At 38.9% G+C, this 25,930-nt stretch overlaps 1 protein-coding gene across 9 annotated transcripts in view; it reads right to left on the bottom strand.

The window, feature by feature from the left end:
* Window positions 1-25,930, bottom strand: part of DGKZ (diacylglycerol kinase zeta) — a 171,468-nt gene that overhangs the window by 38,241 nt on the left and 107,297 nt on the right. For 5 of the 9 annotated variants that reach the window (XM_087951313.1, XM_087951314.1, XM_087951312.1 and 2 more), the window contains 10 exons: window positions 16,047-16,155; window positions 15,293-15,388; window positions 12,217-12,294; window positions 11,760-11,816; window positions 9,842-9,910; window positions 9,288-9,359; window positions 7,824-7,940; window positions 7,519-7,590; window positions 6,182-6,277; window positions 6,015-6,097 (listed from right to left, as the gene is read on the bottom strand). In XM_087951313.1, coding sequence (XP_087807439.1) covers window positions 6,015-6,097; window positions 6,182-6,277; window positions 7,519-7,590; window positions 7,824-7,940; window positions 9,288-9,359; window positions 9,842-9,910; window positions 11,760-11,816; window positions 12,217-12,294; window positions 15,293-15,388; window positions 16,047-16,155 — 849 coding nt within the window. Of the gene's footprint in view, window positions 1-6,014; window positions 6,098-6,181; window positions 6,278-7,518; window positions 7,591-7,823; window positions 7,941-9,287; window positions 9,360-9,841; window positions 9,911-11,759; window positions 11,817-12,216; window positions 12,295-15,292; window positions 15,389-16,046; window positions 16,156-17,433; window positions 18,306-25,930 lie in introns of all 9 variants that reach the window. The other 4 variants (XR_015746699.1, XM_026671258.2, XM_026671257.2 and 1 more) reach the window with 1 other exon arrangement.

The raw sequence follows: 25,930 nt of genomic DNA, 5'->3' as shown, positions 1-25,930 counted from the left end.
CCAATGTCCTTGCGCCGAGAGGGACTGGAAGTGTGCTCCCCATCCAAACAGGCTGGCATCTGTGGTGATGGTGAGTCTGTGGGGCTTCTTCAGCGGACAACCTTTGTTGATGGTCGGAATGGTCCACCAGTGTAGAGAGAGTAGGACTTTTGTTGGAACAAATACTCGGATCTTGGAGTTGCTTTGCCCTGATCTTTGGTAGGGAAGCAAAAACCATTGGAGTGATCTCGCATGGAACCGGGCCCAAGGAATAATAGAAATACAGGAAATCATCTTTCCCAGTAATTTTGACAAATTGGCCAGAGGAACCCGTTTTAGGGTTCTGATAGTTTGAGCTCAGTTCTTGAGGCTCTCCTGCCTCTCAGGGGATAGAAACACTCGTCCCTGAACATTGTCTATTATCGAACCCAGGTGAGATAAGCGAGTTGAGGGGGACAAATGGCTCTTTGCCCAATTAATGGAGAAACCGTGTTGTTGAAGGGTTCGCAATGTAATTTGCGTATCCAATTCTGCCTGTCTGGGTGAAGAAGATAATATAAAAATGTCATCCAAGTAGCATTGGAGTCTGACAGAAATGCCCCGAAGGTGGCTAGGGCCGCCAGAACCTTTGTAAAGGTCCTTGGGGCAGATGACAACCCAAAGGGCAGGGCAACGTATTCAAAATGTTGATTGTTATAGCAGAATCTAAGAAATTTGGAGTGAGAAGGTCTAATTGGTATGTGTAAGTAGGCCTCTGTCAGATTGATGGAAGATAAAAAAATCACCCTCCCTTATGCCAAGCAGGATGGATTGCAACGTACTCATTTTAAATTTGCGATAGACTAGAGTACGGTTGAGTCGTTTTAAATCTAGTATTGCCCTCCATCCCCCTGAACTCTTAGGGACTACAAAAAAGAGAGAGTAGAATCCCTGGCCTTGCTGATCCCGGGCTACCGGTTAAATGGCCTTAATTTCCAGTAAGTGATTGATCGCTGTCTCCATCAGGCTCCTTTTAATTGGGTCCCTGGAGAGATGACATTGCATAAAAAAGTTTGGGGGTGTGGAGTGAACTTCTAGAACCAGGCCAAATCTGATGGTGTTGCGAACCCAGGAATCCGATGTAGAGGAGTCCCAACGGTCTGCAAAGAATCTTAATCGTCCCCCAATGGGAGCAAGTTCCCTGGAATTATCCTGGACAACGGAAACCTCTGTTTCCTGTTATCTAAAAGGTCTCTTCTCCTGTCCTCCCCTACGAGGTCTGTCGGTGAATTCCGGTCTATTGGACTGTTGGGTGCCCCATACCCTGGTACCCTCTGGAATCTAGTGGAGAATGGACCTTGATAATGGGGACGAAAGGAGCCTCTCCGAAAGGGCTGATAAGTCCTGGTGTCTGAACGACGGAGGAGGGAAGGGAGAATCTTCTTCTTGCTTCTGGTCTCAATTAGCAGCAGATCTAAGGCAGCACCAAACAATTTATCATCCGAAATTGGGGAAGAACCAAGCTTCCATTTGTGTTTGGAGTCGGCTTGCCAATGTCTAAGCCAAAGTAATTGTTGGGCTGTAATCTGCGATGCCATGGCTCGAGCCGAAAATTTGACCGAATTAAATGTAGCATCCGCAGAGAACTCTGCAGCTGAAATTATTTTGGCGATGTCCTGATGCGCCCTAATGTTAGAATTTGGTATGGTGTCCCTCAGGTGACAGAGCCATCTGAGGGAGGTCCTAGTAAAGAAGGACACAGCTATTGCCGCCCTTATGGCCCACGCATCAGATTGATGTGCCTTCTTGAGAGCGATCTCTGCTTTCTTCTCCTCCGGTTTAAGAACATCCTCCGCCTCAGTGGGAATAGTGGAGGAGGATGCCAAAGCCACTACAGGCTCATCTACTTCAGGGGTACTCAGGGAATCGGAAAAGTCTGAAGCTAAATTAAAGAATTTTTTATCGAAGCTTGTGCGGGGTGGGTACATTGCTGCTGAGGTCCACTGTTTCTGGATCAGATCTGAAAACATTTGTGGAACTGGAATAACCTCGACCTGGTTAATGGGTTGAGAGAAAATTAGATCTTCCGATTGCTCTTGAGATTTTTGTTGTTGGGCAGAGGGAGACTTATCAAGACGAGCTGTGGTTTTTGCCTTAAATAGGAGTGATTTGAAAAGTTGTGGGTGAAATAGACCTGTAAAAGTAGGTTGGTCAGGCTTGATGTCCTCGTCATCGGACATGCCTCTTTCTGGGGGCTCCGCCTCCAGGGGGGCTTCACTATCTTGAAGTGAGACTGCGTCTACTTGGTCCATTTGATCCTCTCCTTCTCCCTCCTCCTGAACATCTTGTGAATGTATATGGGAAATCAAGGAAAGCTCCCCTTGGGGAGGTACCTGAGGATAATGTAGGTCAGTTCTGCATAGAGATCTTTCTGACTGTGAGTCGCATTCCGACACTGGGATCTGTCTGGCCATGAGGGATTGTTGCACCCCCGCCGCGATTCCTCTGCGGATCGCCAACTCCATCCATGCCTTCACTGTTTCTGGGACCTCATCTGGAAGGAACTCCTCCTGTCTTAAACCGGCCACCGTTGTCGTGAAGGTTGCTGCAGGGGCTCATCTCGAAGTCTGTGCACTTGATGTTATGGTACCAGGTGGTCGAGATGGCAAGGACAAGTCTAAGGGTATAGGGGTGCATTGAATTTGAGGTTGTGGAGTTCGAGTGGGGGGGCTGGGAAATCCTCTCAGCCTCCCTTGTGTGCCTTTCAATTTGCTTTTCCAATGCTTTTTGGTGTCGGGTGGCATCCTTCTCTGCAGCCTTTGAAGGACCCTTAGCTCTTTTAGACTTGTCTTGGGTCCGTGCCTTGGCTCCACTTCTGCTTGCCATTCCAATCCTCTAAAGTACCTCAGAGATATGAGGTGACTTTATAAATATAGATATAAATATGACTCTGTATGTATGTATGTATGTGTATGTGTGTGTGTGTATGTATATTATATACATACATACATATATATATATATATATATATATATATATATATATATATATATATATATATATATATATAATTATAATTATAATTATAATTATATAATTATAATTATATATTTCCTAACAGCACCCCCCCCAAAATCAAGTTCACCATGGAAACGGAAACAAACAAACAACTACCATTCCTAGATGTACTAATCTACAAAAAAACAGATGGCACACTAGGACACACCATATACCAGAAGAAAACACACACCAACCGCTACCTCAACGCCCAATCCCACCACCACCCAGCACAGATAAACTCAGTGGCCAAAACACTAATCGCCAGAACCAAACACCTGGCAGACAAGACACATAAAGACTGAACTATGCACCCTGACTAAAGTACTGACAGCTAATGGCTTCCACAAAAGCAAAATCACCGGCTTGATCCACAAAAACACACTGAGACATAATGGAGACCTAGAAGATGAACAGATCTATGGAACAGCTGTCCTGCCCTACATAAGAGGTACTACAGACAAAATCAGTAAGATATTACACAGGCATCACATCAAGACTGCCTCAAAACAGACAGAAAAATAGCAGCCATCCTTAGAAACCCCAAAGATAAAATTGACCTGGAAAACCAAGGCATATACGAAGTCCCCTGTGCATCATGCCCTGCCACATACATTGGACAGACCAATAGAAGAGCAAGTATCCGCCTGGATGAACACAAATATGCAGTAAAAAAGCTGGAATACACTTCCTCACTAGTCCAACACACGAAAGCATTGGGTCATAGCATCGACTTCAATGGCACCAAAACCCTAGCCACTATAGAAAACCCCAGCCACAGAATTATCAGAGAAGCCACAGAGATTGAAAAAAGACCTGAAAGCATGAATAGAAGAGATGATTCCACCAGACTGTCAATTATTTGGAAGCCTGCACTCACAAACAAAAAATCTCCACACCACAAGCCAGACAAATACCTGGGCACAAACAGATCCCCCCTGATACCTCCAGCTCAAATACACCCCAACCAGGCACCCAGATGAAACCTAGCTTCCTAACAAATGATACCCGTCCATTTGCTCGGAGCCAAGCCGCACTAAAAGCCTTCAATACAGGAAACACAATGTTGCCAGCCAATCAAGACAAAAAAAGCCACAAAACAGACAGAAGATATTAGAAACACCAATCAAGCAGAACACAGCAAACTCCAAGACCAATAAACACAGACCAAGACTCCCAACCAATCAGGATGAAGAAAAAACCATTCTGGCACAGCAATAGGCTGCCCCAAATTTAAAACTGAAACGGCTGTGAAAGTCTGACTCACAGACGAACACAATACAGAAGCCTGATGATGGCAGATGAGATTCTGCCGAAACGTTGCTACAACTTTAAAAGCACAACTATAATGACGTGGGAAAATACCCAAACAAAGCTGAATGCCATACATGTAAGTACCCGCGAAAACTTAAAAAAAACACACACACACATATATATTCTTATGTTTTTGTGGGTATTTATATGTATGGTATTTAGGTTTCTTGGTTTTCGCCTTTTTTTTGCTTTTATTATAGCGACGTTGGCAGAATCTCATCTGCCATCCTCATCCTCAGCCTGAGGATGGCAGATGAGATTCTGCCGAAATGTCGCTATAATAAAAGCACAAATATTAAGACGTGGGAAAATACCCGAAGAAACTTAAATACCATACATACATACATACATACACAGTTGGCACGTCCGGATGGTTGGCACGTCCGGGCTCCTGTACCACAGCCGGGACAAGGAACCCAATCGATACTCACCCCCCCTTTTTTTTATATGCAATGTCTAGAATTGAGGCATTTATATTATTATTGTTGTTCTTGTTGTTGTTGTTGTTTGTATATATTATCTATTTAATAGATTGAATAAAAGTACTTAATGCCTCAATATACTGAGAAGATCAAATAAGCCAAATCTCCCAAACCGGAGCTAAAGGGAGTAGAATTGTTCTTTCCCCTGGTCTCTTTGTTTAGAGTTTTGAGGGGAATAAAGCCTCTCAACAGTAGGCTGGGAAAAACACCAGCAAAGACCCCACGATGCAACGTGGTATTGGCCCTGTGGCCTGGGAAGTTTACGCTTAAAATGGTGGATGGTCCCTGGATTAAAGTGGCAGAGACGTATTTTTGGCGCCTTAACACAGCAATACCTCGCCGCCCAACTAATTACTAAACAGCTATCATGCAATGAGCGGTGGATAGGGGAGAATCAGGGCTCCAACACCCCCTCCCCTGCGTTCTTTTTGGGGAGGAATCGCCACTGGCGAGGTTTGAGAGAAAGCGCACTCTTTGTTAAACGGCGTGAAAGCTTGGAAAGGCAATGGCAAGGGGGGAGGCACAGGGAAAGTGGATCGAAGGAAAGGGAAGCTTCGTACTTTGAAAAAGGCACAATTCCTAAATTAGAGTGGCAGAGATCTAAGCCTCTGCCCTTATGGGTGCAAATGCGGCCGGAACATCAGTGGCGATCTGCGATCGTTCCGAACGCTTCTCTTGAATTGCAATCGGATCTGCTGAGGAAATTTGGAGAAAATTTTTTGAAAAGCCAATCTGTATATGAAGAATCTATTCACCTCAATTTGTTCCTGCTCCGACCAAGGAAAGCTGCCTATCGAATCAAAGGCTGAGCTAAAACTGGGGGATGCTAGGGAGGAGCCAGGGAGGAGCAACAGTGTCCTACTAACTAAGCCCAGCCTATCCAAGCAGAGACTAAGCACCTCCCACTTTCTGGATGCTCAATGGAGCAGCTCAATGGAGAATCTCAATTTAAACAGTTGAAAATACTTGTATGGGGATTTCAGTTGTGTTGCCTTGAGATCTACGCTCAGAAGTTCAACAACGTCACCTCATTAAGTACTCTTTAAGATCATTCACTGTTCTAATTCTAAAGTGCCACTCTGCCTATTTTACAAGGCAAATATAAAAAAAATATATTTTCCCAATAATTTCAGGTCTGTCTGTGTCAGTTGGAAATGACAAATGTACTTGTGTGTGGTTCAGACTCTTTTAACTGTTACTCACGCTTCTTTGGGACCTCCCTGGCTGAGATCAAAAACTTGCCGAGGGTTGAGATACCACATAAAAGATTGGAATATCTTTGTTCCCTAAAAGAATGGAAGAAAATATGCTGAAGGAGGCTATAAGAGAGCCAATGGAATTTGAGAAACAACATCGGATAAATGATTTACCTGATTCCCACCACTCTTGGGGTTCACAAACACAAGCAGCGGCTTCATGAGAGGTGCTGGAATGGGCTTGATAACAAAGGGTTTCCATCTTCCTTCCTAAAAAAGATGAATTACAGAAGGTCAAATGAAGAAATCAGAGGTTTTACCCATAGGATTTACACTGCATGCATGTTATAGTCACTAAATTCCTTGTACTTCTAATAACCAAAAAAATGGAACAAATGAAAGTGCTAGGACTGAGAATATGAACAATAATTGGGTTTCATTTTTATAGAAAAGAAGGTCTTTCTTGCCTTTTATGTCAAGGTCTATAAAAACAAGAACAAAAATCATGGAAATGATGGCGATCTAACTACCCTAAAGCCAGCCAAGCATCTACATTTCATCAGAAAAAACTGTTTTTAGCTTTTCTTCCCTTTTTGGCTTCAATTCTCATTTTTTCTAAGCAATAAACAATCTCCTTTTGGATTATCTGGTGTGAAAGAGCAAAACATCCTTTATATCTGAGTGGAGCTACAAATATTTGAAGAAATGCAACAGCTGTGCTGGATAAGATCAGTCTTACCCAGTTCAGCTTTCTATGTCCAAATTAAGACAATTAGGGATGCCTATAAGCAAATCTTAAGTGCAGTGATATCTCCTTGTTCTCTAGCAACCAGCATTCTGAAGGTCTATGGGGACAACATCTAGCCTTTGTAATCAATAACTACAAGTAATCCTCCTTTCAGTGAAAATGTTTAGTATTTTCTGGAAGACAAGACGATATTAAATAGCTTCCTTTGCTGCTTTTAATGCATATTTATAAGGAATGACTAATTTTTATCACTATCTGTAAGCAGGATAGTGCAGTTTTACTACACATTTAGAGAAAGATATTTTCTCTTTTAATATTTAGCATAATAACCAAGGGGTGATAACAGGATCCTGCTAAGGCTCTCAAACGTCTCATCCCAGCATGGCCACTGATAGAGGCTAGTGGGATGATAGTCCAGCAACATCTGGAGAGTCGCATGTTATTCACCTCTGTGTTAAATGCCATTGTCCAATTTGCTTCAGTTCTGTTGGACTATTTTTCCTTAGTCTTTAGGAAAAGTTACTGGTTTGCAAATATTTTATTAGGGTCTGGCTGGGAGAAAACAGAAGGCAGTTCTTTGCATTGAGCACAGGGGAGGAGGAGGCATTAAAAAATGTATTTTCCCCATTTGTTCTAGCAAATTAATGCTCAAAAGTACAAAAAAACATTAGCCAATTTCCCAGGATTTTTTTTTTCTCCTATTTTTTTCTTTAGGACTGCTTGCTCTTCATTTTGTTCTTTGTATTCTTTCAAGTTCTCTGACCTCAGGTCCCTTCTTGCTGGATTTCCGTTTGAAGGAAGTCCTTTTCTTCTTCTTACTTGACTTCAGAGGGTTCTAGAGAGAGAAGAGGGAGGGGGACAGAAAGAACAAACCGTGTAAATCTGGAGTTAATTTAAAGTACCTCCACCACATACCAGAAGTGTTAAGACTGCAATTCCCTGAATTCTGTTGGGAACTTTTGAGCGTTACTCTTAATGCATACAGAAGGGCTTGGGCCTAAATAAGGATAAGTGGCTTTAGGGGAGAAATTTGCACAGGGATGAAGAAAACATAAAATTGCAACATACTTGGGGATGACGGACACGCAAAATCCAGGTGGGAGGGATGACAACAGCAGCATGTGCCCCCAATGAACAGGGCTCTTCAATGTGCTGCAGCATGAAGCACGAAACTTTGCTGTGATACTGAAAAGGAGCAAAAGAACAGAATCGATTAACAACAATTGCTGCCTCTGTGAGCCTGTTTCCAATACTGGACTAGTGTTTATAATATATAATATATAGAGTTTATATAATAAACTCCCGGGACTTCATAGTTTAGCACAACTCCTGAACCTGACTTGGATGAAAACTTTCAGGTGTAGCTCAACTAGATTAGAATATTTAGAACCGACAGTAATAGAGCTGTAACACAGCAGTCTATTATCCACTGCAATGTAAAGAAATAATTAAAAAAAAAAGATTTCAGGAATTTTAATTTGAAGTTTCTTCCTCCTGCCCTATTGAATAACCAGAAACTTGGCTCAGTGCTTAGTGACCTTGAAGTTTTTGAAAGCCATTGTACATTTGGCCTGGTCTGAGAACTTATAGTTCCTGTTTTGTCTGCCTGAACCTTTACAGGAAGACTGCTGAGTTAGTGGGAAAGATGGTACTATTTCAGGATGCTAGGGAGTTTCTTTTATATTTCCCTGTGCAGGAGTTAACATTTCTACAGGTAAAAACACTCCTATGTCAGAATATTAATACAGAAGGGAACATTTAGCTTTGCATCTCTCTCCCTCTCTCTATCTCTACAAAAACAATCTTGTGTTTTTCAAAAAAAGGTGTCCTGCAATTCTACATTCAGATTTTTTTTTTACTACCAGTCAAGCCAACAATACTCTAGGGAAATATATAAGAAAGTAAAAAGTGAGTGACTAGTTTCTGCGCTTCAGATACTACAGGTAATCCTCGCTTATTAACTATAGTACCTCATTTTATAATTGTTCAAAGTTACAATGATTGAAAAAAAAGCTCTGCGACCGATCTTCACATCTAGAACCGTTACAATATCCCGTGATCACATAATCGCCATCTGTGTGCTTCACAACTGGCTTTCAAGAAGTAGAATTAAAACAGAACATAGAAGTGAAATCTAAAATCGCTGTCATACAATGTCCCAATTAATGACTGTGGTGATTTGCTTAACAATGGAAGCAGAAGTGAGTTTTTATGTCTTGTGCAGTCACACGCTTTTTCATTTAGAAGCTGTGGTGCTCAGTGGCAGAGTAGCTGGTCCTGGTTGTCATTATTCCTCACTCTGAACAGATCCCTTCTCAACATTATTCCCTCCCTCCATTTTCTCCTTGAAGGGGAAGTACTGTAGTCAAGAACTTACAATGATAAAAGCATATACTTTTACATATACAAGTAAAATCATGACGCAAAAACTAATTTAAAAAACTTCAATAAATAGCACATCGTTTTCTGGGGCAAATGGAGGCAGAGAAAAAGAGAATAATATTGTGGTAAACAAATGCATGCTGCACTCACTGCCTGCTTACACCAGGAACAGCTGATGGCTACAATTTCCTTGCTGTGGAAGGCAAATTTCTGCTGGAAGCCCTGAACAGACAAAGAAAAAAAACATCAATTATTCATGTTTCCTTTTTCATTTTATATTACAGTGAGAAGTATAAAGCCTACTAAATAATCATATTTTTGTGTGTTGCAACGGATATACATTTATAAATTTTGTACACAAATGTCCTTCAATCACATGATTCTGGAATTTTGTGAAGGTTAACTTCTGGAAACCCAATGAATTATGAATGAATTAGCAGTGTGATCCAGAGATGTAGTTAAACAGTGTGTAGAAAAAAACTTATCAAAATCAGAAAGATAATAGTTCATAAAACTCAATCACACTGTATATAGCACATTTTTTTATTTGGTAGAATAAAGAATATTATGCAAAGATACAAGCCCAATATTGTTTCTTACCAGTTCCATACTAAACTTGGCTCCTCTAAAACAAAACCCCTCTCTTTCTCTCTCTCTATATAATTTGATAAAATCTTGATACATATAAACACTATTTTCCTCACCTTTCCACATTGTCGACATTTCCCTTCCTGGCGTCTCCGATGTACCCAATGATGCCGCACAACAGTAGGCTACGGAGAAAGAGGAGAGTGATTTCAGGAAAAAAGAAATAAAGGAACAGGAAGGAACACAACCGCTTTCAATGCTGCTAAATATTAAGCTGTTGGTTCTGGTAAGAGCTGGCAAATGAAGACAGGCATTAGATACCATTCACCGTTTGTTCTTGTTGGGAGGTAGGGGAAATGTTGCATAAGTGACCTTAGGAATTAATTCTTTTATTCTTCATCCGAGTTTAAAGACAAGCACTGTCTTTCTTATCAAGAATAGATGCTGCCTCAGGTTTTTCTGTTACACAAACAGCACAAAATGCTGGTCACATTTCCCCAAATGGAATGTAGTCCCGTTTATCTTCAAGAAGAGAAATATGGTTATTTCTTGCATTGTAATACTGTATTAGTACAATATGGTTTCTGCAGGCTTTAAACAGCACCCATCAAATACAGAACCACGCAAAGATTCTGACAATATTGTTGATGAAACACTTATATAGCTTGGGAACTAACACCCTGGAACAAGTTTAAAAAATATAGTTAATGCAGATGAATAAAAGCTATCTAATGACTGGAAAAAGTCAACCGTCTTGTGGCAAAGTTGGACTTACTTTCAGAGTCACTATTCTTATAAAAATTTGCAGGTTATACTAGCAAAATATCAAGTATAAGATTACTGAAATATTATATTTATAAAGTAGTTCATTAATATATATTTGGTGTATGAATACCGTAAGTAATAGTTCTAAAAATGAACAAAGGCAATAACTAACCAGATAGCATGCATTTATTCATTTATTCCTATAGTTGGTATCTTATTATTTTCTTTAAGAAAATCTATCCATGACCATTACGTATGCAATTCTTGAACCAGAGTGACTGCTTAGCACAGTATTTATTACTTCTCACTATCTGAATATATATATATATATATATATATATATATATATATATATATATATATATATATATATATATGTTTTCTTAAGTTTCGCGGGTACTTACATGTATGGTGTTCGGCTTGTTCGGTATTTCGCGCATTGTAGTTCTTTGTTGTAGCACGCCGCAGAATTATCTGCCATCATCAGGCTTCTGTATTGTGTCCGCTCAGGAGTCAGACTTTTACGTAGTTTCAGATTTGATTTGCAGCCTATTGCTGTGCAGAATGGTTTTTCTTCATCCTGATTGGTGTCTTGGTCTGTTTGTCTCGGAGTTTGCTGTGTCTGCTTGATTGGTGTTCATCTTTTGTATCAAGATACAAAAGAGCCAAAAACAGACAGAAGATATTAGAGACACCAATCAAGCAGAACACAGCAAACTCCGAGACCAATAAACACAGACCAAGACTCCCAACCAATCAGGATGAAGAAAACCATTCTGGCACAGCAATAGGCTGCCCCAAATTCAAATCTGAAACTACTGTAAAAGTCTGACTCACAGACGGACACAATACAGAAGCCTGATGATGGCAGATGAGATTCTGCTGAAACGTTGCTACAACTTTAAAAGAACTACAATGACGTGGGAAAATACCCAACCAAGCAACACCATATATATATATATATATATATATATATATATATATATATATATATATATATATATATATATATATATATATATATATATATATATATATATATATATATATTTTCTCGAAGATAAGAAGGCATGCGTCATAGTATCTTTTCTATTCCAAAAACATTCATATTTTATTTCCATGGAAAAGTATAGCTTTAGACTTGGCTACAATTCCCTGCTTCAAATTTAGGCCAAACATTTTAAATGCATTGGGATGAAGCTGCATATTTTTAAAAATCCCCCAATTTCAACAATGCTACAAATCCTAACTAGTTCATGCAATTCTTACCTCCCGGATATTCCTTGATCCAGATTCTCTAAAGGAAGGCTTGCATCGGAAATTAATCTGAGGATTTAACAGAAGGAGGATTTAATCCTATGAATAACAGTCTCTTTTTATATATTTTTTCTATCATTCCTCCCTCTAAATAGCTTCGATGAAAAAATAAGCAGAAGAATATATGAAACTACAGGACATGCAATTTGAATTAGTCTAGCTCAGTACATTCTTCTCTAAATAGCAGTAATACAAGGTACCTCCAACCAGGATTATTTAACTGGCAATGTCTAGATTGAAATTAATTTAGATTTAACTGAATCTAGGGCCTTCAGAATACTAAGCTAGGATCAAAGAATTAAAAGAAAAGAAATTAAGTCCTATGATTTTATTTTATTAGGTTTCAGATTTTGGTTGTGGCAAGATGGAATCAAATACAGCAGAGCATTTTTCAAGATTGTTTACTCACTTTTTCTAATTGTTCTATGCATGGTGTGTGGACTACAATTTTGCAGGCTGCACATTTGCGCTTGGACATAGGTTTTTGCTGCAACAAAGGAAACATAATATTTATACCATCAACCAGTGCTTGAGAAGATTGCAAATTATCAAGAAAAATGATTCAATGGAATAAATTCTAACATATGAAAAAACCTTGCAGATAAAAGCCATTTTTTTTTAGTCTGCATGTTTCCATCCTTATACAAATGCCAGGCAAGGAAGGCAATGACTTGAGATAGGGAGCGCAATGTCTTCCCCATTTCTTGATCATAGTGAATCAAATAGAATTCAGGAAGAAGCAAATAAATCTGAATTAGATTGTAATCCCCCAAACAGACGTTTAATAAAGAGATGTCTTAAAATATATTTTTATATATTTCTGCTGTGAGTTGTCCAGAGATGTGTTTTAAGTTAGGTGGCCATAAAAGTCTTTTTGATAAATGAATACATTCATCATTCTGTTAACTTGGGTGTCACCTTTCAAGCATCACAGAATGAATAAATTGCAAACTATTAAAACATTTAAATGCATCAAATGAAAACTGTCAGTCCAACATCAGACATCTCACTACTTTTTCTCATGTTTTTCTTTATTAGGAATTTTTTCTTTTCATGAATGTTTACTTTTCAAAAATTACAAATGCATACTACATATTTATTTTGCTTTGTATATGAATACAATATTTAGAATAAATTATTTGACTGAGAGAGATTAAGATCAAGATTGTGCAATAGTAGGGAACTCTAAAAAAATTGCTTCTGCTTTTAAAGAAAAATTCTGGGAGAGAAAAAATGCCATCAAAGATTCAGCAGAAAGCACAGTGAGATTTTGGGAGGGAAATAAACACTCAGAATTATCAACAACATCAACAATTACCGACACTATAGAGTTATCAACAATTTTACAGACTCATTCAGCAAATGTTGAATGCCACAAACAAAATTTTAGTTTGGTCTTCATTTCAAATAATGGACAGATTGTTGTTTTGAAGCAGCTGGGACAACTGATGTAATTAGGCAGATAATGCAAAGCAGATCAATTGTCTAAATTCATATTTAATGGGCATTTGTCTACAACAGGCACTATTTCTTGCAAATGATTTATAAAATTGAGGTTTTACTGTACACATTTATATTGATTCAGACAGGTGGGCTGGTATATACTGTAGTAGCTTATCTAATCTCTAATGGGCAGCAGTTCCACCTTTAATCTTATTTATTCAAGCTTGTTATAGCCACTCAAGTCCAATAAACTCTGGATAGCACAAAAAACAAAAACAAAAAGAATCTATAAAAACAGGTAAAACATAACAAAACAGCCCAGACCGAAATCATCTCACACGCAATACGAATCAAACAAAACAGGCTCCAGAAAATACAATAATACATTAACTCCAGGTCTGGGACCAAAGCCAGATTTTAAGAGCTTTCTGTGATCCTAGGAGAAAAGGAGCTGTCCTTCCTTGAGGACTACTTCTTCCACATATAAGCAATTACTTTTATACTGGAGTAGGCTTTTCTGTTGTTATTTGAAACTAGATATCATTATTCCAATCACCATCATTAAAAAAGAACAATAGTTTTTCAAGGGCTACAGGGATTTTGCATGACATAGGCAGATCTGAAATTTCTGGCCTGCTGTGAAGGAGAGCTGAAGATAGACTTGAAATAAATTCAGATCAGATCAGATCAGATCAGATCAGATGCTATTCTGGATACTGAGTTCTCTTTGGCATTGCCTAGACATAATTCACCATTATCTTGGCTCCTAGCAAGCATAACCATCTTCCATCTCCCTGATGATATGCTGAAAAAGCTCACTAGAGCATCTGTGACTCTGGTCTGGAATCAGCTTTTACATTCCCTAAGCCTATAAGATATTCTTGTTTTGAGATTTATCTTGTCAAATTAAAGGGAAAAAAAAGATTGCTAAAAATATAATTGGGCTGTCAGTTTGGGGGGCTGGCGTGGGAGAGATTACTACTTTGGGGGTAGGACAACATTCCCCCATGAATCCATAATCAGACAATAGTTTAGCAGAGGTACTCCTAGATTTTGGCAAAATTCTCTTCATGTCTATTTCCTACTGAGGTAGAAGTCCTCTTCCCTTGAGAGTTTTGCAGAAAAGGTTGTGAAACTTCCTATGCAACTGAGACTGCTGAAAACAATATAAATTCACAATTCATATAGAGAAAAAAAATTGAAACTGAAGATTTTACCAAAACTGTTCTGCTTTTATAAAGAAGTATTAATACAGGTGTCACTGGAACAATCCTTTCCAGTTGCTGGAAAGATGCTGACAATTTTCAGTTTTACGTCTCCTTCCCTACTTATTATAAAGACTGCAAAAATAGGTTGCAGCAAAGATAGCTCATTCCATGGATTTACTTCAAGATTCAGGAGGATGCACGCATCCTTAAGGAGCAGGCTTGCAAAATGAAAGGCTTATTGGTTCCAGGATCGATCCTGAATGGCTGCATATCAGCTGGATGCATCTTACCTTACATGACTGAAGTCCAAGAATTTGTTTCCTACAGAAACAAATACTTCCGTACAGACCTCTGTGCACTTGGGCACCCATTTGGCAGGTCTTGCCACAAGAACATTTGACACCAGTCAGGAATTTGGCTTTTTTTTTTTTTTTTGGTGGGGGGGAAGGGATGGGGCTCGCACTGTAGAACAAAGTGCTACTTTGCTGGCACATAGGAAGCAGCTTAAAATTACTTATTCATCCAGAGTATTTAATATTATTGTCATAATTTTCCAATTTTTATTCATATGGTATTTTAATAACTGTTAAAATAATGGTTTTTGAACTGTTATAAATCTTTCTAAGTCATGAGAGGTGTGTACGACATATAAAGCGTAAATCAATTCCGTAAAATGAGCATATTTCCTTTTTTTCATGCATCAGTCTGAACATATCAAACATATTTCTATACTGTTTTAATACTTTCATGCGTCTGATTTCTCCACTAGATGGTGATATAATCTCATATAGTCTTGAAGTTTACCAGACAGTGGAAGTTTCTTACAAAACTTACCAGCATTTTTGACACACAGTTTTGTTCCCCCACATAGCAGAAGTCCCCAGAGACATTGGTTTCAAACCAGATGTGCTCCCCATAAACTGCAGTCTCCTGAAAGACAGAGGCAATTTAGAACTCCAGGCAAAATTAAACTAAGTTTAGAACCTGCCCAGTTTTCCATCATTGTCTACTCTGGTTCAAGGACTTATTTCTTAAATTCAGCCTGATAATGAACTGGAAAGAGGCATATTATCTTAATCATACCAGGGATGCACCCTTCTGGTGATGCGTTATTGCAGCAACAGAGAAATGGGAATACACATGAACCACATGATGGGACATCATCACGCTTCTACTTCTCTATGTTGTTTCCATTTCCATCAGGAGCCCTGGAGGCACAGTGGTTAGAATGCAGTATTGCAGGCTAACTCTGCCCACAGTCTGAAGTTCGATCCTGATGGGCTCAAGGTTGACTCAGCTTTCCATCCTTCCGAGGTCAGTAAAATGAGGACCCAGAGTGTTGGGGGCAATAGGCTGACTCTGTAAACCACTTAGAGAGAGGGCTGTAAAGCACTATGAAGCACTATATAAGTCTAAGCACTATTGCTATTGCTATCTCAAGCAATCTGACTGTGATGCACTCTGTGGTCAAAGATACTCTCTGCTTCTACCCTTAAAGACCAACCATGTAGGGACTTGATAGTTGCAGCCCAGCTAATGACAGAGAAACAACCCATTCTTCTTTCGTTCACCCAAGACAGGAACTTACACTCCAGTCAACAGAATTACGAATCTCCCTCTCTGAGTCACTTCTTAAGGCGAATGTGGGGGTTGGCTGGGCTACCATGTGCTGGAGACCTGACTTGGCAATGGCTTTTCTGAAAGACAAGAAGAAGAGTGGCTGTGAGGGCATTTCGTTCACACAAAATGGACCATATATGTATTATATTTAAAACCTTGATGCTAAATAAGGGCATTTTTTTTTTTAAAAAAGAAGAGTACTCTACAGTCATGTATACCCAACCTGTTTAATTCGGTCAACACACTTTGCTACTGGTTCAAAAGCCAGTATTTGGGGGAACAGAGAGCTCCCCCGCTTTCTCTACTAAATGCCTAACGATGTCATGCATTCTTGCGTCGGGAGAGTAACAGCCTGGCTTCACTAGCCCCATTCTCACTGCCAGGCAAGCACCTTTTGGCTTCATTGGTCCTACAACCAACTAGTATTAGAAAGGTTTCATTGGGTGCTGCAGCCTATCCGTACAGGGCTTGTTCTTTGGGTGCTAGGAACATCCATGGCTGGAGAACCTTGCTTTATCAGCTCCTTTTTCTTGAATGACTGACTAGGCAGGGTTTAAAAACGGTTCCACATTTGTCTGAGTTACAGTATTTGCACAAGAAAGGGTTGTCTGGGGTTAAAGCTAATTCTATTTCCCAAGTGCTGACTGAGCTATGGAGGTTTGCACCATACACTTACTTTGTCCTTATCCAATTATAATAAGTGTGTTCTGTAAGCCCAACCTGAAGAAAAAATACTCCAGGGATAGAGAATCATTTTTCTGAAAGGCTAGAGGGGAAAAAATCCTAATATATGCAATTACACAGGCTGTAAGATCACTGAAAAGATGAACCAGAGTCCAATTTTCTATTGTTTTTCAAGCATAATTATTTAAAGTTAGGTTTTTTTGGGGGGGAGGGGGAGAGATGAACGTAGTTTAAAAGCTAAAAAAAACCAGTTAACATTATATTTGACTTTTAATTTCTAGTTTTCTACCCTTGTCGTTTCCAGATGTCTAGACTATAATGCCCAGCTAGCAGTCAATACTCATGCAACTCTGGGAATTGCAGTCCCGCAACAACCTGAAACTATTTACCAGAACAAGAAAATACTATGTAAAGCAAGGATAAAGGCAGCTAGTAAAATGCTAGTCTCAGGAATGTCAGATTCAGATATTTATTTTATTGTGATTGGGCGGTTTAGTCTCTCATTAATGCACTCAATGCAGTCTCTTTGGAAATAGAATTCAGCCTCCAAAAGTAATGAATCTGAATGAGCATTCCTGCTGCCATAGTTTTTCCTCCCTACTCATCCCCTCCCCTCCACCCTCATCAGTTCAAGCCAAATGATTTTAAAACCACCCATAAGCCATACATACGTCAAAAGGGCACGGTAGCCTTCAGAGGAGTCACTGCCACAGCTGCTGAGGGCAGGATCCACTCCCAAGCATTTATGGGTACTCAGTGGCAGCCAACTTGTTCCAACAGGCACCTTCCACCTCCTGGCAGCCCTTTCAAAACTGCCTGGCTGAAGCAAAGCACTTGGCTTGGAGGTTTCGCCTGACCACCGCCGCTGGTTGAAGTATCTGTAGCGGCCTTGAAGCCCGTAGGCTGCTCTGCTGTGCACAAATTCTGCAGGAAGGAGGTGGGAGGATCTGCGGCGCAGGTAATAAGGGTCTCGTAGGAAAGGTCTTAAATCGGGAACGTGTTGGATTGGGGGAATGGGATATAGTGGGCACTCAGTCTGCAGTTCCTTCTTTTCAAACTCTGCTCCTTCAGATCCTGAGGAAAGTGTTTCCTCACTCCAGTCACTGTCCACCATTTCATCTTTAGGGGACTCTGAGCTGGAGCTTTCAGTACAATGTGACTGCCTCCTTTCTTCTTCTTTGTACACTTGGATGAGACTGGCTAGCAGCAAAGAGGGCCCTATGAGATGAGTATCTATGGTATGCGCATGGCCCCCACGCTTCTTCTGGACAGAGAATCTAGGGCTCATGCAAGGGGTGGTGGTACTAGATCGCCTCCGGGAACACAACCTACGCTTGCGTGAGGAGCCCAAGCAAGACATCTCTTGCAGCTGAGCACTGGATCTGCGCCGGCGTTCCACAAGTATGGTAGAGGGTTGACCTACCACAGAACGCCGCCTTGCTCTGCTCGCAGGCAAGGTCACCATACTGGAGCGTTGGGGCCCTGATGATGCAATCTTCCTCCTGAAGTGCTTTTTGAAAAAGGATTCCATGGAGATTAGGGGCTGTTAACAAAAAAGTATATGTTTTCAATGTGGGGGCTCACTTTTTCCACCTAACTATCTAAAGTACTCCTGAATGTCTAATGATAGACACTTCCAGACCTTCACGGTTCCAGCTCCTTAATGGTTACAAGCATTAATCAAACTTTTGAAGCCATATACAGCTCTGCGTCAAAGAGCCAGCCACCTGGAGTTCTAAAACTCTCCGAACTGTGTAATAACAAGACACTGAGGCAAGTAAACCATCCAGTTCACCATAAACACTAAGGATGAAAGAAGCTGATTACCGAAACAGCTCTGAGAAAAGGAAACTTAGTGGATATTGAAAATGAGAGAACTGTTCCATGCATGCTAATTACATTCAGATCATCGACATGTGGTTTTTTTTTAGAATTTAGTGAGTAGATAAACAGGAGGTTGAGGTGTTGGTAACTCTCATAATGAACAGATATGCTCACATACCACAAATTTGGCTGTCCACTTTACACATAAAAAGTAAAACAGATCCATGTAAAATACAGTCCTTTGACTATGCATATAAACATACAACGAAAGCAGCAAAGCTAACCTTATCAACAGGAAAGCTGATTGGATTACATCCCTAACCCTAATTTCTCTCATTTCTACATTACCCATCTCACCTAAGTGACTCTAATTGCTTTATAAACACCATCATAAAATAATATAAAAACATGACCGAGCAGAGTTAAAAAAAATAAAAATCAAAGTTAATAAGGCTAAAAAGTTAACCAGGCAGAGGCAGCACCTTCAAGCTACCAGCCATCCCCAAGATTGTATGGCACTCTTAGACAGACAGACAGACAGACGCTAATTGGCAGAACAAGGCTTTAATACTTTTCTGGAAGGCCAGGAGAGTAGGGGTTCACCTCACCCCTGGGAATAAGATGATCCAAAGGGCAGGAGCAATGGCAGAGTGGTTTTCTTCCTAGATCCCGTCAATCAAACCATCTCACTGGGTATCTATGTAGATTCTCAGTCATCCAGGTCATGGTTGTCCCAAAGGTTCATTTTCAAGAGGCAACTGGACTTTCTTGTTTTTCTTAGAAGACGTTTTGCTTCTCATCCAAGAAGCTTCTTCAGCTCTGACTGGATGGTGGGGAAGAGCTGAAGAAGCTTCTTGGATGAGAAGGAAAACGTCTTCTAAGAAAAATAAGAAAGTCCAGTTGCCTCTTGAAAAAGGCATCTTTGGGACAATCTGACTGAGTGGGGTGGGTCGACATATTTAGGATGAGATGGTTCCTCAGGTAACCTGGTCCCATGCCACAAAGGGCTTTAAAGGTGATAACCAATATTTTGAATTGGACCCAGAAGCAAACTGTGTAGGTTTTTTGCAAACCCCATCCCTCCTTCTCTTTTTTATTTTTTAATAGCTTGGGCGAAATGGACAGAAATGTATCAGCTGAATCAGTTTGATGCCTTTCAGCTGTCCAAGGAAAACCCAAGTGTTTCCTGTTTAATGAAAAATAAAGCTCATTTTACAATGTTGGTATAAACTAAAGTAATCCGAGACAAACTGGAAATGAGGCAAAGTTGTAGTATGGGAAATCCAAGAAGCAATAGCCAAGATCCCTTGACAGTAAGGAAAGGAATAACAAGAATTCCAAACATTCAGACATATTCAATTTTATAAATAGCAATTCCACCATGTATTAAAAAATCACATTGTGGTCAAAATGGAGATTGTATCAACAGTTCCTTCAGATTTCATGCATTTCTAACTTTGAAAAATAATACAAGTAGCAATTGGAGAATTCTCCATGTGTATAAGATTCTATTTTCAGAGGAATGCCAGTATGGAAAAGGTAATTACTTTTCCATATTCCATATTTTATATTCCAAGTATAAAAAGTAGTTTATCTACCTTTTATGTGCATTAAAACTGCCAGTTACACACTTTGAACTGAAAATGTGGAATAATTATAGTATATAGAAAGTGTTTTTCTATCTGCAGCTATTTTAGTGGCAGTGCAATTCCTATTTCTGCTGTTCTCTGGTTTAAATCTAGTTGAGTATGCTTACTAGTAGTCCTTGTTTAGTGACTGCCTTGTAGAGTAACCTTCCACAGTTATGATAGTGGTGACAGAGCCAATGGCATTTCACTCAATTCTAACTTTGTGACCAGTCCTCGCATTTATGACCCTTATTTCAGCTTATGAAATAAGATCATAAGCATAGCTGTGGTTTTATTAATGGTTTCACTTAATGACCCAGTTGCCAGTACCAATTGTGGTTGCTCAACATGGACTATCTAGTATTTAACCACTATCTAGTGGTTGCTCAACATGGACTATCTAAATTTAGAACTATTGCATTTGGGAGCACCTGCTTTTATCTAAATTCTGGTGTGTACAAAACAAACTCCTAATATGTACAAAATGACATCTATATTTTCCTATTCTTGCACATTCTTAATGATGAATACATGTATTATGGAATAATAATACTAGAACACAGTCTATCCTGCTTCAAAACAGACGATAATCCACAAAAGTTTAAACCATAATAAACATTCAGTCTTTCAGAAAGTCCAAAATTATTAATTGGTTTTATGGCAACACAGCTGTTTTCCTTGTTGACAAAACTGGTGATTAAAACTAGCATTAAAAAAAATATAAACTTGGAAGTAGAAATTTCCTTGTTGATTTTGTGTAATTGTCCAACTGATTTTGTGCAACTGTCCAGCTGACTGTAAACTGTAAAAAACTGATAATCAAAACTCAGTTTAAAAATAAGCAATTTTAATAGAAAAAAATGTTATCTATTTACCTTAAACAAAATTGATACCTGGAATCCCTAAAAACAAAATACATAAACTTCTGGAAATGCACAAAGTATGAGTTGGGGTTAAAGCATTAAAAAATAAAAATGAGTTTTAAAATGTCCAAAAATGATTTCAGCAATCTCACTCTTGAGAACTGACAAAAGTTTGGCCATGTTCTGAAAGATATCAGGTATTAGACATTTTTATTAAAATTTTAAAAAACCACATTTTTGTGGTTTCATGGAATTATGTAAGGGCAACTTAGTACCTTAGTACATTGTCTGCTCATGGTTTGGAGTGTTTGGTATACGTTAAAAAAAACACCAGTAAACGAAGAATGGGCAAAACTATGAAGTTTAATTAGCATCCCCACAGCCATGTGATCCAAATTTGGGCATTTGAAAACCAGCATGTATTTATTATGATTGCATCATATTTATGATAGGGTCACGTGTGCCCCATTTGTGTTTTAACAAGCAGTCGATGGGGGAAGAAGATTCAATTAACAATCCTGGCAACCAGGGTCATAAAATTGGGTACAATTCACTTAACAACTGCCTTGCTTATGAGTGGAAATTCTGGCTTCAACTGCAGCTGTAAGTAGAGGACTACCTATGCCAGAGAAGAAAATCGGCCATTTTTATCTTCAGTTTTAAAAGGCAAATCAGCATAATGTAGGGCTATGAAATACTTTGCTGGCCAGCTATCAGTTCTAAAGAGCAGAAGAACAAAACAACACAAATGAACCACTCTTGCCATTAGTACACACAGGTGTGCTGCCACCTATGCACTATTATGCACCAAATTCTTGTTTCATTTGCACTGTAAAACTGTGAATATAGCAGGTGCAAAAGTTTGGATAGCCTTTCAGTCACTGTTTTGTAACCCATCTTGGATAGAATTAACTTCCAAATATCTCTTAAAAAGCTTGGTCTTTCTAGTCCCCCTCTTACAATATTTTCTCTCTCTCTCTCTCTTACACACACACACACACACACGTCTTCTTTGCAGACATTTTCTAGCACAGAAACATTCTTAGAGTACGTCTCTGCATTTGCAGGATATTTTGAGATTTCAGCATAGGCATTATTGCTGGAAGACTGTGAAGGTCACTCCAAAATCTTCGTAAGTTTTTCCTTTAAGTACACAGTGGGCAAGGTGTTCCTTTCTTCAGTGTTTCACTCATACACACACACGAAATGTATCTTGTGGTAGTAGCCAAACATTTCAATCTTTGTTCCAATTGTTCAAGTCACTTTGCCCCAAAATATTTCAGACTTACCAAAGTTCTCTTTTGCATACTTTTGGCAATGATTTTTATGAACAGGCTGGAAAACAATTTTTGATAACTTTCCTCTGTAGATCACTTCTGCATAAGCAACACTGAATGGTGAATATCAGCTAAATTTTTCAGCATATTGTTTGCATTGATCTCGTCTGAAGAACTGAGCAGATTTCAGGCAGTTCTACAGATTTTTGTTGTTGTTGGTCTTCAACAGTTTCATGTAACATCAATTCCTTAACAATGTTTCTCATAGCTGGAAACTGTTAGATATTTTTTTTAAATAAACTTCTCTGCTTTGTAATAGTGAACTATCTTAGGTCATCATTCAAATGCTTAGAGAGCATTTAGGGAAATTGGTTGTTGAGAGGAGACAAAACAACAATCATAAAGTGATAAATCAGAAGCAGTTAGAAAAATTTGAGTATTTGATCATCTACAACATTGTATTCTGGCTAATTATAGGGTTATCAAGTAAATAAATCTTTGGGCTCTTATTAACAGTATTTTAACTTAAAAAACAGTATTGAAACAACTGGAAGGATATCCAAATTTCTACTTGCTATATTCACTATCTTCTTATGCTGAATTGGCAAACTTTTAATTGAATATATAGAAAGATGTTATGCTTAATTTTATATAATTCAGAGGTTGCATAAGTTTGTATTGACTTAGGGATCACTGAGATAAACATTATGATCAGAACAGCCTATGCAACTGTAAACACAAATAAATACTAAATATCTGCAATACCCTTAAACATACCAGACCAACACGTCATAGAAAAATGGGAAAAAAATTACATGAATATGTCCATAAAACAATGGGCATGACTTGAAGGATCTGCCTGCTAGTCTTAATCTGCCTGCTAGTCTTAATAGCAACATTCCAGATTGCAAGAAAAGTAAGAGATAGATAACGTTTATGCATTATACTATTTCTATATACACACACACACACACACACAACCACATTATGGATGAGCTTCTCATTTACAAACTGTATACCCATTTCTCTTATAACTTAGAATAAGTGTTATTTTAATAAAATGAAAACTAAGTTCTGGATAGCTAACTTTTTATGTAGACAACAAAAAGCAAAGTTGGAATGTCACCTAAAAATAGTAGTTCAAAGATAAAACTGTATTCTCTATCTACTCTGGAATATTTATAATGCATACAAATCCACATTCATATGTCAATGGCAAATACTGTATATGGCCTTATTTACACAATGAATAAACAAGTGAAAGTTTTTCAGTGTGGGTAATGGAATTAATGAGTGAATGCCTTACAAAAAAAAACCAAACCTTTCGTGTCAGTTTCCCATAAACAAGTTAGATTTCTTACCAAATTTTGCTGCAACTGGTTGGCAAAAAATTGTTTTTTTAAAAAACAGCAAAACCCAAGGTTATTTATAATTAACTTTCCATATGAAAAAGAGTTCTTATTATGATTTGCCTATCTACACAATTAATGTGACAGAATAATAACCTTCATATATCTGAAACTGCAGTTATCATGAATGTTAGTTTGCATTATGTGGCAGCTGTCATTTCATCTCGCCAAAAATAGCCTCCTCTCACATTTACCGATAATATAGCTAATCTGTAGGGCAAGTTTTTGAGCAGAAGAAAGAATATTTTATCTCATTCATTTTGGAACACCTGAATGAATCATACGTAAAAAATACTTCCAGTTACAGAAGTCTCTAAAGGCTCGTTCCTGTTTTCTAGTGTTGCATTTGAAACCAATGCGCCTTTCATTTGCTAATCGGATGGTGATAACTTTATTAGTTGGACATCTTCTCTTGACAGAAAGATACAGCACTGGTCAGGTCATTACAATAAAAAAAAGTTCCTTCCTTTTAGGGCTCTAACAGGAAACGTTTCTGCAACAACGGACTTCTTCAGATTCCAGTATCTGTTCCTTATTTATGAAAGGCTGAATGACGCCTGTCCCAACTGAGAAAGTTCACTATAGTTCCAAAGCATATAAAGACCTGCAAACAAGAATGTCCCACATATAACAGTTATAGTTAAAGCCCTGATCTATCCAATACTTTCCTGTATTGGATAAACACTGGGGTCTGGTAACCCCAACTCTGGAACTGGGTACAAGTCATCCAAGCAATTTTTGCAAAGGCTGCACCCAGAGATGCCTGCTTTGGTGCCAGGGGGAATCAGGGAGAATATTGTACATACTGTAGTAGCTCCTCTTTATTGTTTAATCTACAGTAAAGCGCACACTTCTATTTTTAGCTTAGATTAAAAGAGGCTGAAGGAGAGTCCATTTCTTGCTCTTGCACATTTATTTCTCTGAAATGGGGCTTCATAGCACAGAGGTTTAAAGGAGGAGCCTGAAGTTTATTTTACTGTATAATATCATTTCTAATATTCCAGGGATCCAGAAAGGGCTAAAAGTACAGAACTATTACTAATTGCTACTGTTGACACAAGGGTATTTACAGGCTTCCTTCGCTATCACTGCCATCAGAATGTTAAAGACGCCAACTCAAGAGGTTTGGGAAGCGTATTTCATCCAGGGATTTCACTCCAAATTGTACACAGTTCACACGCAGAACTTTTTTTTTGTTAGTTCATGTTTTCACAGAAGTACTCACTCCCATACCCTTCTGACATCTTAATATATCTTTTCTTATAGATGCAGCTGCTTCATCACTCCCACTTCTCCATAAATATCTTCTTTTTATTTTAACTGAGCTCATTTTAATGTTTATTGCAGCTTTTGATCTTATTCAGCCAGTAAAGTATACTATATTTAACAATGTTCCATTAATCAAAAGCACTGGAAAAACTGAAGAGCTCCCTTGCTATAACTGCTAGGTCTTTATCAAATGCAGCACAACAGATTAAATAGGCTGCTTAAGGTAATCCTATATCACTGAGACATGGTGGCTTGGGAAGAAGTACATGCACACTATTCACAGGGAATTTCCCTAACTCTTAAAATAATTTGTTACCTACTTCCTCTCTTATTTGGTCTATGAGTCATAAACCACATGCATCTACCTGGCATGAAAACATGAAGCCATACATAATACAACATAAAGACTCCTGAAACATCCTTGCATTGATAGGGGCATTTGACCATCATTCAGATTTGGAACTCTTTAACTAACTAACCAAAAAGCCTCCACAGTTTGAGTGTGTGGACAATCAACATGCATGTAACTGACTTATCGGAAGTGATAAACAAACTGTGCGGTAGCAGCCACAACGTTTTTAGGTGCTGCTGAACTGAAAATGCATGAACATGAAAGCCAGTGGTGAAATTCAGGTATATGTGTTCACATTCAAATTTACTATCCAGGTAACCAAGAAGCAGGATGGTTCGAATGGTTGGACTGCTGGGCAGGAGGTTAGCAAACCTGCATTTAAAACCAAAGAGCTGCCATGAGGGAGGGTTGAGCTCTCGGTCCTTCATTCCAGCTCCTGCTGGGGACATGAAAGTAGCCCCCAACTGGGCGTCCTCAGGGAAATGGTGATGTCACTGACTAATCCTTTCAACACGGAAGCGTTGGTGCTTTTGACTCGGGTGCAAA

The sequence above is a fragment of the Notechis scutatus genome, chromosome 1 (genome assembly GCF_049901735.1).
Source record: "Notechis scutatus isolate UNSWTSFEM ecotype Mainland chromosome 1, rNotScu1.2, whole genome shotgun sequence".
NCBI lineage: Eukaryota > Metazoa > Chordata > Lepidosauria > Squamata > Elapidae > Notechis > Notechis scutatus.
Note: the sequence above shows the minus strand (reverse complement) of the source record. Positions and strands in the feature narration are given on the sequence as shown.